This window comes from Oreochromis niloticus, linkage group LG17, assembly GCF_001858045.2.
Source record: "Oreochromis niloticus isolate F11D_XX linkage group LG17, O_niloticus_UMD_NMBU, whole genome shotgun sequence".
NCBI lineage: Eukaryota > Metazoa > Chordata > Actinopteri > Cichliformes > Cichlidae > Oreochromis > Oreochromis niloticus.
Window position 1 is genome coordinate 37,694,852 of NC_031981.2, and position 12,839 is coordinate 37,707,690.

Consider the following 12,839-nt stretch of genomic DNA (forward strand, 5'->3'; position numbering starts at 1 on the left):
GCCAACAGTTTTTGAACTTATTCAGTTGAATTTTATTTCTATAGCACTAAATCACAACAAATGTTGCCTCAGGGTGACTTGAGTATTCTTCACTATATCGTAAAAACTGAAGTATCAAACAAAGCGTCTGGGCATGACTGTGTACCATGGCTGTTCAATCATGTGTTCGAGACACAAGATGCGTGTCCTCTCTCTCTGCATAAATAGACAGGAGTTAGATTTAGCACAGGTACTGTGGTTCCTCTCATCAGCACCAGACCATTTTCTACATACCGGTCTCTGATGTTGTTCTATACAAATTCCCAGACATTTCCTCTCTATAGCACTTGTGAGTGATATTTGGTGCCAGCTTTTTCCTGCCTTGGTTGTTATGTTGGGTCGATACTGTGTTGAGTAAGTAGCTGCATTTTTACAGCGTACCTTTGTAAAAATGAACCTTTACCCAGGACATGAATGGGTGAAGCTGCAGCTGACTACAGAAAAACAGTTGGTGTATGTACAGTATGACTGGAATGACTCAGCTATACACTTACTGGACACACACACACACACACACACACACACACACACACACACACACACACACACACACACACACACACAGGATGTCTGGATGCTGAAGCCTTTTTTGGTCCCACCATGTAAAACCTCCATCTGAAGGTTTTGATTCAGCGCCTCCTCGTGTGTGCCGCGTCTGATGATCCATTTTTCCTGGTAGCTCATTTAAACATACTCCAGGGTGTTAACATGTCATCTTCCTGTTTACATTTTTCCTGTTGGATGACTGCAGAATGGTCATTAGAAATCTTTTTCAGATATATTTTGTCAAACGTGGCAGTGCTGCTCACCTGTTGACTTTATAACCTCAAAAACAATCTTCATACTTTTTATGCAGAATGAACCAGTGTCCTCTGTGTGTTGGCATGCCTGATCTGTTTGGTTTCATAAGTTGTATAATAACTTGGCCTTGTATGGCCGTCTCACACACAGTCTTCACACAAAGTATTTCATCAGTGTTTTAATAAAAATCCACTTTATTATTAGTACAGGACAGATGTGAAGCGCTGCTTTGATGTATGTCTTCTGCCTGTGTAACCATCCCTTCACTGTGTGTGATGTGTTGTGTAATTGTCCTTGCTCAGCCTGACCTCGTGCTTCAATAATCACACAGGTTCTAAACATTTGTTTGAAGGATTATCAGAGCTCATGGTTGGGTGTGGGGGGGCAGTGCAATTGTTAAAGTCCCAAAAAAGGAAAAAGCTGCTACTAGAGCTGGGCGATATAAGATTTTTTCATATCACGATGTTTTTTTCATTTCAGGCGATAACGATATATATCACGATATAAGCCAAATAACTATATTTGTAAGATTTAAATGTGCCGTTGCTCACAAGTAAAATGTGAAATAATCAGCAGCTTGTTTTGATTTAAATATTTATTTCCCATAATAAGTTCAACAGGGCAGATGTACTTAAGGAACATGAGACTTCAGTTTCAGATAAATAAAGGCAAATATTGCAAACTACACAAAACGCAGCCGCTAAAGCGTTTAAGTTTCAAAATAGAACAAACAAACAGACTAAATTGTCAATTCCACTTAGAAACAAAATATTAATTCTAAAAATAAATCTTAGTTTGTTTTACAGAAGAACAGACAAAATTGACTTTTGTCAATATCAAATAAACTGAGAACTAAAAGGAAATTCTCAATCTCTCCTTGTTGTATAGCTTAGCTTTTCAGACAGTTTTAACAGTTACTTTAGTCTGACAAAAGCCGAATGACGAATCAGCGCTTTCAGTCAGAGACTGAGCATGCACCGCTTTATTGTATTTCCAGACTTGCTTTCGGCACAATTTACAGTGCGCGCTACTCTGTTTTTTGTCAGACTTGAAATAGCCGAAATACCTTCACACTACGGAACTTCTGTGGCCATTCCGTTCGACAAGCTCTCCGGAATTGGAACCATCATCTGTTTTCTCTTCGGTAACCTTCGCTCACGCTCTCGGTTGATTTTTCTCTAGTTGGCAAACTCATTTCCTTCATTACCCGGGCAGCACGGCTGCAAAAACAAATACACATGTGCGCCTTGGCGCTTGTGCTGTACGTAACAAGTCATGTGACGTGACGCTGCGGCTGTGATTGGTTCGGCTCTGCGCTACTTAATTTGGATTGGCTGTTCTGTTTTTCTTTTTTTAAGAGGACAAGAGAGATGAGGCCTATCGCAATAGTTTAATTTTTCTATCGAGAAAAAGTTATTTCGCAATACATATCGTTATCGTTCTATCGCCCAGCTCTAGCTGCTACCCATCCAAACAAAGAAACGACACTTGGATGCTGGTCATGATTTCAGCGAGTCCTCCTTCAGATGGTCCAAGGACAGCTTAGTGGATTGTGATTCTGACTCGGTGGATTCTGATCGGTCAGTCTTGCTACAGCATGCTGAGGCTGTGGGAGGTAATGATTTTTCTCAGAATACTCCTGTTCTGAGTCAGTGTCCTCTTCTTAGCACCTCACGAGTGGTTTGAACTGGCCTTTACTCAGTCTCTGGCTGGGACTTACGGTCAGGGTGGACTCCACCGGGGCTTGAAAATTCCCAACAAAATGACATTAACATGGCACTATAACCACACTGGTGGGCTGTGACAAACAGGAGTTTTAGATGAGTTTCTCTTGTTGTGTTTATGTCATCATACAGGTCACTGCAAAGAGGAAACTCAGTCACTGTTCTCACCACAGGACCGCAATGGGGCTGCAGTTTGGTGAGTCCAGATCTCATGTTTCCCACTTTGCCTGTTATAAAGGTCCACCTGCTAAACACACAGACACATTTTAGCTAGTTTATCACTAACTGGGATAACCTATGGTGACTCTGAAGTGAACCAAAGTGTTGTACCCACTGCATTTACTCCATGTGTTTGCTATACATTTTGTATCCATATTTACTGCATATGCTCCCAGCATGGCTTTTGGCTGACTCCTGTCTTGTCATGCAAACTGGGCGTGTGCTTGAGCTCCACTTCCCGTCATAACGATGTGTTTTGGCTTTAACTCTCGTCTCAGAGTTTTCAACAAGGTCCCGGAAACAGGAGCGCTGCTCATTGTCACAGCAAAGAAAGCCAACTCCCTCCTGGCCCACAGTCACTAAACGGGAGCGAAGGATAAATGTTTTATTTTACTTGTTTACACCTTCAAAATTATCCCAAAAACAATCAAATACAAAAAAGGAAAATTTAAAGAAAGTAAATTCTTGATACCGGTACTTCCTGGGATGAACTGACCTTAATTTGTTCTGTTCAGTGGCTCTGATTATGTTGCTTTTATTGAGTCAAACAATAACTGACTTGTTGCTTTAAAGCCGACTTTTCCAACCTGAAATAGACGGCATGAGATCTCTCATACAGAATCATGTTCTCTTAAACCCCCTGCCAACAAATCTGAGTGTTTGTTTGTTTTTGTTTGTTTTTTGAAGCCTTACATCTCAAACCTAATAAAAAATTTTCAACTTTGCTGAAAAATAAGGTTTCAACATTTCCCCCCTCACATAGATTATGCTTCACATGCATACCAGATTACAGTTTTATTAATGAGCATATGCCAACATGAACAGCACGTTTGCTCATCCCACAGATACAAGAAAAAAGTACACTTATCTACAGCCCTTCTACAATAGAAACCTGAGAGATGCCTGACAACACTATTCAAAAGAAAACCACAAGAAATCACATGATTCCTCTGTGAGCAGCGTTTGGCAATGGTGGGGAGGACGAACTCCTTTTAACAGGAAGAGGGCACCAGAACAGGCACTGTAAGGGGCAGCCATCTGTCATGACTGGTTGGAGTGATGGGAAAGAGAAGAGAAAGAAGACCATAGAAAAATGAAGACAAACTTTGGGCGAAAGTAAACGCAAATGTAATGTTAGTGCAAAGGTGACACGAGTGAGGTAGAAAAGAACACATATTCAGTGCATCATGGGAAGTCTGCCAACAGCAGGCATGGTGAAGAGGCAGCCGATCCGCTGCTAACTGTAAGCTTTATCAAAGCCCGATACATCAAAATGCAAACGTCATATCGATGATGCTTCCAAGTAAAAGCGCCTGGAGGCATTTCAAGAAGGCTGACGAGTTCAGAGACTTGTTTCTGGAACGATGTTGCTGTTCAAATGATCACGTTCAGGGCGAAAAAACTCATTTATATACACACTTGTCCAGTTAAAGAAAAAATATCTGTCAAGTAATTAAGACAAATGTGTTTGTGCAGGATTCTGTTGCAAGTGCAAAGTGTGGTGGTGTTTTTCCAATAAAAGTAAAAGTAACAGATCTGAAAGACTGCGTTTAACAGTGGTTGTTGGCTCGGAGCGCCCTGACATTTCAAACTGTTTTGTTCTATGACTTCATTCTTATAAATGCAACACAAGTTTGAAAGTTATTGCCCTGAGGAGAGGGGTACATATCCAATGTCTTGGCCTTGTTTAAAGGTCTGCTTAAGATCTGGAAGTGGCCTCTACAGTCGGCCTTCAAAGCGGCACCAGCCTTGAGTCTCACGCCTCGGCTTTCGAGTGCTATCAGTGGATCGAAATCAATAAAATTCGCTTGGCATTCCAGGCCAGCATTCCACTTGGTGTGTATCTCCATCGAATACCTCAGTGAGGGGCCGTGATGACTGCTGTGGCTCCCTCTTGGCTGAACTTGGGGCTGTTCATCTATCCAGAGACCAAGTTGCTGGATAAAGAAAATCCAGCCTGCTCTGATTTCTTGCTCCCCCCCACACCAGAGGAGCGTAATGACCTACAAAGACAGGCCTGCTTGCAGTTTACTGTCAGCCTCAAATGAGACAAACTAATTAGAAACAGAGAGAAGCGAGCAGCAGTGACCAGTATGTAGGCATTCCAGGTTTACAGCTGCCTGAAACACAATCCGTCTCTCATCTGAAGGCAGAGGAGGAGAAATGAAAAGGCAAGCGTGAAGGCCAATCGCTCTTTATCTCTGCCAGCCTGCTGCCTTTGAGTCACAAATATGGCACACTTATCTCATCCACCAAAACCATGTGGAACTTGTTAGCTCCCCCTTTCAGTTTACATCCCCCTCTCCCACAGTTATTCTGTTGTGTTTAAATCTATCACATAGCGAGCAGTTAACGAATCCTGGAAGCAACTTTGTCCGATTGCCCAATTATCTCAGCCGTGGCATGTTAGGTTTGAAGGTCTGGCCAAGGCTTTGTAGAAAGGCAGGGGCAGGGCCAGGCACATATTGCAGTAAATTAGCCCCTGGCAAACCTTGGAAGTGGGTAAGGTGAGCATTCCCGGTGTGCTTGGCGCATTCTCTCACACTGTGTTATGCATGAGGCAGTGAGGTGTGGGGGTCTTTGTCATGGCAGGAATGTGAGTCAGGTTTCCAGGCCAATGCTAAGCTGGAGGAGATCAAACCAGACTGCTGTTTGGTGGAATGTGACAGTAATTAACTATGGTAAGAATCACACCCCCAGTTTTTTTGTTCAAGCAACAAGTTCAGGCAGCCAGAGGTGTCAGCCTCAAGAGTGGCCTGTCTGATAAGCAGCATTCCAGCTTTAATCTGATGATGTGATTTCATGAGGCTGCCAGCTGCAGACTGGCATTGGCTTTTCATGCAAACACAGAAAACGATTGTCAACAGCAATTTAAATTCAACTACACTGACTGAAAATTCCTCAGGAGTCCGCTGACAGCATGATTGATCTCATTGATAGCAGGTGATGCATTTAAGAGCACCCTGCGTTGCAGATAGATCCCAGTGCTGCAGCATCGTCACCCTGCAGACACGCCAAACTTAGATGTTGGATTCAGTCCCTGTAATGGCACATGTTGACTAAAGTGAAAAAGAAGTCTTGTTGTTATTAGTCCTCTGCGATGTTTTACAGGTGCTTGACAGGAGATCATAAATGTGTGTTTTCATATCTGATCAGATTTCTCTCATGTCAGTGGACACAGGAGAGCATTTCAGTGTGAGCTAAAACAAACTGAACTATACTTATATGCTGCTATTTTTAGTGGCTTTTTATGTTTTAATATTTTCAAAGGAAGCTATATTTGTGAAAACACTGACACTTATGGCTTGTATTTCCCACTCTGACTACTCAACAAGTGTCACTGTGACATCATACTGCACTGCAAACACTGAGAAAATGCACTTGTCATACGTTTTTTTTTACAAGTTTACATAGCATTAGCAGTTGGTAGCAGCTAGGTGGCTCGGTAGTTAGCCAGAGAGCTTTGAACCCTGACCCCAGAGTGCTGCATCCTCCTGATACTGACACTGAGTTAATGCTCAGTATGGCCCCTTCTGTTCCAATCAATAAGGGATGTCTTATCCAGAGTAGCCATAAGTATTGTCTACAGCCATTTCTACTGTCACTTCGTTCAGTCATTTAAGATTCAGAAAGTGTGCTTATTTTCTACCCTACTCTTTTAAAGCGATGCCCTGCTGGAAATGTGAAACAGCCTTAATGATTTCAAAGTCTGCCCTGTGAGCAGCCATGTTGAAATAGCTTTTTTTTCTTTTAAAGTGTTATAAAATTAAGTGAAGTCATTGGGGCAAAAACTAAATCCTCCTCTGTGTCTGTGTTAACTTCTTACAGTTTCTCTAAGATGTCTTATTTATTATGTCTATTAGTAAGACTATGAGGGTTAATCAACAACGGCAGGGGGTTGATGACTTTCCTGCAACCAACTTCACGTTTGTATTCAGCATTTTGAAAAGCATGCTTTGTTGGGTTGAGACCAGGTGACTGACTTGGCCATTGAAAAATATCCCATTTCTTTGCCTTCAGAAACTCTTGGGTTGCTTTTGCTTTGAGTCATTATGCATCAGCACCGTGAAGAGTTATCAGATCATTTGTAGCATTTGGCTGAATCTGACCAGTGAACCCTGGACACTGCAGAATCCATCCTGCTGTTTGTATCTGCAGTCACATCATCAATAAACACTAGTGACCTGGACCTAAGTCTGATCTGGCCTTCTTCTTCTTCTTCTTCAGTGTAACTGATTGTTTTCGCCTTCTTATGAACCCTTTGCATTTCTTTTCATAAAGTGTGACAATATGTCTACGTCTCCAAAAAAGGTTGTGAAGTTGTTTTTCTTAACCATTTAATTCTGTCCTCACACAGTTTAGTTGTCTTCTGTGGTCTTCCAGGCCTTTTGTTGTTATTGAGGTAGCCAGTGCATCCATTCTTCTTAAGAATATGGCTACTCCTAAAGTTTTGTCCAGCTCTTCGATAGGTTTATTTTACTGTTTCAGCCTAGTGATGGCCTTCTTCCCTTACACCGGCCTCTGAAAATGGACAGCTTTGAATAAATGGCTGCAGTCAATGTAATACATTTGTATAACCCTTTAAATGAAATCTGAAAGTCTGCACTTCAGTCACACATGGTTTGGTTTATAATAGCACACTGACACCTTGTTGACCTGCTCCAACTGATCCAGTGTTGAATCTTATTGAAAATCCACGTTTGATTTAGCAAAGATTTTTTGCTTGATGTCCTTCCCAAGGCAAGCCTCCCATCCTGGGCACTAATAGGACCTTTTCCATTGGTCACCTGAGTCGGTTCGGCTCAACTTGTCTCAGTATTCTAGGTTTTTACTGTGGTTTAATGGCAGTGACAGTTTTGCTGCATGTGACTGAGATGGTGATTGGAGGAGTGTTGCTCTACCTAACATGCTGCTATGCCTCCCACTTAGTCACGAGACCCACTTCTTTCCCTCTCTGATCCGTCCAAGACACAGTTTGAAGTTTTGTGACAGGAAATAATCATCGCTGTGAATGTTTGCATTTTGACCTCTTCTTATTTATCTCACTGCACTAAATATTTTGATTCTTTTCCAATCCCTGTGCAGTCAGACTGTGTGAGATCACCATTTCTTGGCCAGTTCGGTTCCTATTGAATCCAGTTCTGGATCGCGGTGAGCTGTTTGTCAGGTCGAAGAATGGATTTTTATGAACGTTCAAACTATGATGTCATGGTAAATGAGACTGTAATAGTGTTTAAACTGTAGCAGACAACAGATCGTTAAAAGCTAGAAGGTGCACAACACTTTAATGTCTGAACATATTGAAACTTGTCTGTAATATTATAAAGAGTACTACGTTCTGTCGTCAGTCTACATCAACACCTTTTTATGTTACGTACAAATCTGTCAGTTGCTCCCTGATGAGTAACAAAGTCTGCACAGCCTCAGTGTGTGCAGTAAGCAGCGAGCGGCTGTTTGTTGAGTCAGTGTTTACATTAAAGCTCATCATTTGAACAAGTAGCTGCTTGGATCTGTTGTTTCCTATGCGTGCTGCTGAGGGGAGGGATTTCCACATGTGGCAGGAACATGAGTGCTAATTTTCTCCTGCTTTTTCCCTGCTGTGTGTGTTTGCGCGCTGAGATTACTCTCGTATTGTTTTGTTCTCGTGTGTAACAGTTGAGCCTGAGGCAATATTTAACTTTGAAGGCGTTTCCACACCTGGACACACACTTCATCGACAGTGAGCTGCTGACTTCAGCTGACCTGCTGTTCTGTATTCAGGCTTTTGTTAGTCTCCCTATTTATAAAATAGCAGAATGTTAACTGCCCATCCAAAATAACTCTGAACTATGGGAATAAAATAATTAGTACAGTCTTAAGAGTATTTATCAGAAAAACAGATTTTTTGTATTTATATAGAACGACATCACAGCAGTCACCTGGAGCTGCTATTATATTGTAAAGGCCCTACAATATTAGAGCGAGAACAGACAGTGGGGAGAAAGAACCCCCTCTTAACAGGAACAAACCCAGTGCAGGGAGAAGCAGCGCCCACTGTTTGTTGTGTGAGGGGAAAGCCCAAATATACACAGACAAAACTGTTGATTTATCTCTTCATATGGCAAATAATAAATAAATATTCACCACAAAAGATGAAAACTTCTTATGTGATTCAACAGAATGTTTGCTACACTGTTACCATGCGGATTTTGAATTTTTGTATGATCAGTGTGATAAAAATGTTTCCACTTTTACAAGTGTTACTTTTGACTGTTAAAATATTACATTAAAGAGAACGCTACTAAAGCCTGATCGATACTGAGGTTTTTATAATATAATAATGATAATAAGATAACTTACAGTGAAAACGCTGCTTGACTCTACAGGACCCCTTGCTCAGTATGACTCCTACTTGTTTACATATGTATGATTGTTTAGGGCTGTTTGGCATCACATTTGAACGTGCTTGAGTATTGCATAGCTTGTTTTTATAACCAAGCGGTGATTCTGTCCTGAAGCCAACTGTTTAGCTTTGGCTGGCTTTTTGACCAAAAAGCCTGGTTTACATATTTACTGTATGCTAACCTAACCTAACTAAACGATGATGTAAAACAGAGTTCACACCATCAGTAATGGTGTCTTTCACATGTCTGTGAAGGTTCTCAGTCATCCAGGTCATCGTAGTCAAAGGAGTTTGCAAAGAAAAGCGTCTGGACTTCTTTGAGTTGCTTGAAGACGTTTCACCTCTCATCCGAGAAGCTTCTTCAGTTCTAAGGTCAAATGGCCGAGAGTCCCAGATTTAAACCCAGTGGGAGTGTCCCCCCAAAGAGGGAACAAAGGACCCCCTGGTGATCCTCTAATCACATGCGTGAAAGCGGGTGTGGTACGGGTGTGGTGTCTTTCACAGTTTTATCACTTATCACTCCTGTACAGTGATAACAACTTACACAGAAAACATTTTTGTTTGTGTGTCAATATTTCTTTTGATGTTTTTTTGATCCTGCTACTACTCAACTTCTGTTAACTCTGTGTCTGCAATGGGCCCATATACACCACTGCAAAGCTTGAGAGTCTAAAACTGCCCTGAAAACTCTTCAGTAAAATGATGTGAGTTGGACAGTGTGTGGAGCTACTATGTATCTAAAGAACTCGTGGTTACAGTTCTTCTGTAGGTTCGGGCTGTCTCAGTGTCTCTGCTGTCTTCATTTAATCCCAGACACTCAGATCAGGGCTCTGTGGTCTGTTTGTTACAGGACTCCTTTATCTTCTTGTTCTTTTATGGCAGGATCTCTTCTTTTGTCGCCTGCTGCAGGATGAATCTAGGTCAGTCTAGATAAGAATGCTAACACCTTGAGGCTTTCGCACATAACTCTATCTCTGAGTGATTGAGTGAAATCTCTGAGTGGTTTATAATTTGAGTGACTTAAGCAAATATTCAAGTGTGATTGGATCACTCAGAAATATTGTAGTGAATACAGCGTGGTGCACAGCTGTAAAGATGGAGGAGAGATACAGGTGAGATCCATCTTTTCATCTTTACCCCCGTTCCCCTCACTTGCAGGTCAAGAGGAAGATTCCGAGTACGAATGAAGCACAGGCACATTCTCAGGCAATCTAAATAAAGCCTTTTTTAGCTGAACTCCAAACATACTTTTCCTAAAATAGCTCTCTGCTGGTTGCCTACTACCAAGTGGATGAGTGTTTTGTTTAAGATGGGTGAGACTTTAGCTCGTCACCTTAAATCAGCTTTGTTTGTGCAAACCCATATTACATAAGAAACATCAAACAATATATTTTGCAGGAAGAAAAAAGTTCTAAAAATATTCAAACAGTGCAACATTTCCCACAGCAGCAGTGTTTCTGATAATAGCTGGTTTTCCATCCTCTGTACCGGGAATGTTTACTCTTACAAACTTTATTCAAGAGCAGAGAGGTCACTCGAGGTCACTGTTTGCCTGCTTTTATACTGCGGTGAAGTCCCTTAAAGATTTAGCAGATTAGTTTACTGAAGTAGCAGGTTTTACACAACAATGGCAGATCTCTGCCGTCTCCTTCTGTTTTCTGTTCTCCATTTTGTTACGTGAATGATGACCAGGACACAAACACAAAGCACCAACGTGCCACTTCGAATGTTTAGCAATGCGTAACTGCTCTACACCAATCCGAAAATAAGATTTGAGTTCTCTGATTTCCTGCTTTGTCTTGACTGATAGTGTGTTCAGAGCAAATGCAGAGCTTTCACCTTGCTGATACACAGCATCACACAACACTGCTGCAGATGGGCTCTTGCATCACTAGCAGCTAAACATATTCAATTCAATTCAATTCAATTTTATTTATATAGCGCCAAATCACAACAAAAGTCGCCTCAAGGCAAAACATATGGGCAGCAGCATAACAGACCAGCACTCCGGTCTTTATAATAATGTCGAGAGGTAAGTAAAGAAACTGTTTAAACAACAGTGAAGTTTTGAAAACTTGCTTGGAGATCTGGGGTAGTGATGCCCATCTTTAAAAGGGGGGGCAGCTACAGGGGGATCACGCTCCTTTGCCTTCCTGAGAAGGTCTATGCCAGGGGGCTGGACAGGAGAGTTCATCGATTAGTCGAACCTTAGACTGTCCTTAGACAGCTCTTTATCCTGTCAAGAATATTTGAGGGTGCGTGCCTAACCAGTCTACATGTGTTTTGTGGACCTGGAAAAAGCCTTCGGCTGAGCCCGTTGGGGTATCCCGTGGGGGTGCTTCAGGAGTATGTTGTCTCTGGCCTGTTGCCACGATCCCTGTATAACCACTGCAGGAGCTTGGTCTGCATTGCCAGCAGTAAGCAGGATTTGTTTGTGGTGGACTCCACCAGAACTGCCTTTGTCACTGATCTTGAGCCGTAGCCAGGTGGTAAAACTTCTACTTTGGTAGCCTCAGAATCTCATCTCTGCGTTTTGCAGATGATGTGGTTCTGTTGGCTTCATCAAGTGGTGGCCTACAGTCTGCACTGGTGCTGCGGGGAATGTATTAAAAACCAACACCACGTGTCACACGTCGCATGCACAGCGATCCACACTTGGCCAAAAATCTTCAATGCCTGTCACCGCTCGAGTGGTGCATGCAAAAAGCAGCAAGAAAATCAGAGTTTCCATGCAACGCCTTCACTGTCTGCAACAATAAGAAGTGACTAAACCATTTTTTCATTTTTCATTTTTTATTTTTTTGTTTCACACATGGTACAGCAGTAATTCATTTCCCATACACAACCTTCCTTACAATTAAAGTAACACTGTTTCCATGCATGAAAAGGAGCAGGAAGAAGAATAAATTCTTATGACACCTGCCCCCTATCTGTGACAATACAAGCAGGCAACCAAAATTACACTCTGACAATATTCTGCACATAACAAAACAAAACAAACAGAACAATATACTCAACAATGAGCAATACCACTAAATATCACACTAAAAGGATAATTTTTTCTACAATTAAATTCTGTTATTTTCAACTTCTTCATATTGGTTTATCATTTTATTCTTATAGCAGATTTTAAAGTGAGAAACATTTGTACAACACTTAAGATGATCATCGAGAGAATTCCAGTTTCTTATGCCTATGACTGTTGGACACATTTGCCTTTGTGTGGTTCGAGCAAACCGATGTTTAAAATAAAACTTCCTTCTGCTGTCCCCATTTTCTGAACACAATACAAATAAACTTTGTAACTTAAGAGGTAGTGTTTTATTTTTTGCCCTAAACATAATAATTAATGTCTGTAATTTCACTATATCTTCTAGTTTTAATAATTTCGATTTTATAAACAAACTATTAGTGTGTTCTCTATATTTAACATTATGCATAATTCGAATCGCTCTCTTCTGTAATAAATATAATGGTTTCATATTAGTCACGTATGTATTCCCCCATACTTCAACACAATAACTCAGATAGGGTAGAAACAATGAAAAATATAATATTCTCATTGTCTTGTAATCTAATATATATCTTACATTACCCAGGATATAAATACTTCCTGATGACACCCAGTTTGTGCTCCAGTGGATGATGAGAGTCAAACCTTAGATACTGATCCG

The 12,839-nt window shown here is 41.3% G+C and overlaps 1 protein-coding gene across 2 annotated transcripts in view; it reads left to right on the forward strand.

The window, feature by feature from the left end:
• The window catches only part of net1 (neuroepithelial cell transforming 1), a 36,934-nt gene that overhangs the window by 5,225 nt on the left and 18,870 nt on the right, over positions 1-12,839 (forward strand). For both annotated transcript variants that reach the window (XM_005475591.4, XM_025899780.1), the window contains exon 2: positions 2,697-2,760. In XM_005475591.4, the coding sequence (XP_005475648.1) occupies positions 2,697-2,760 (64 nt within the window). The remainder of the gene's footprint in view (positions 1-2,696; positions 2,761-12,839) is intronic.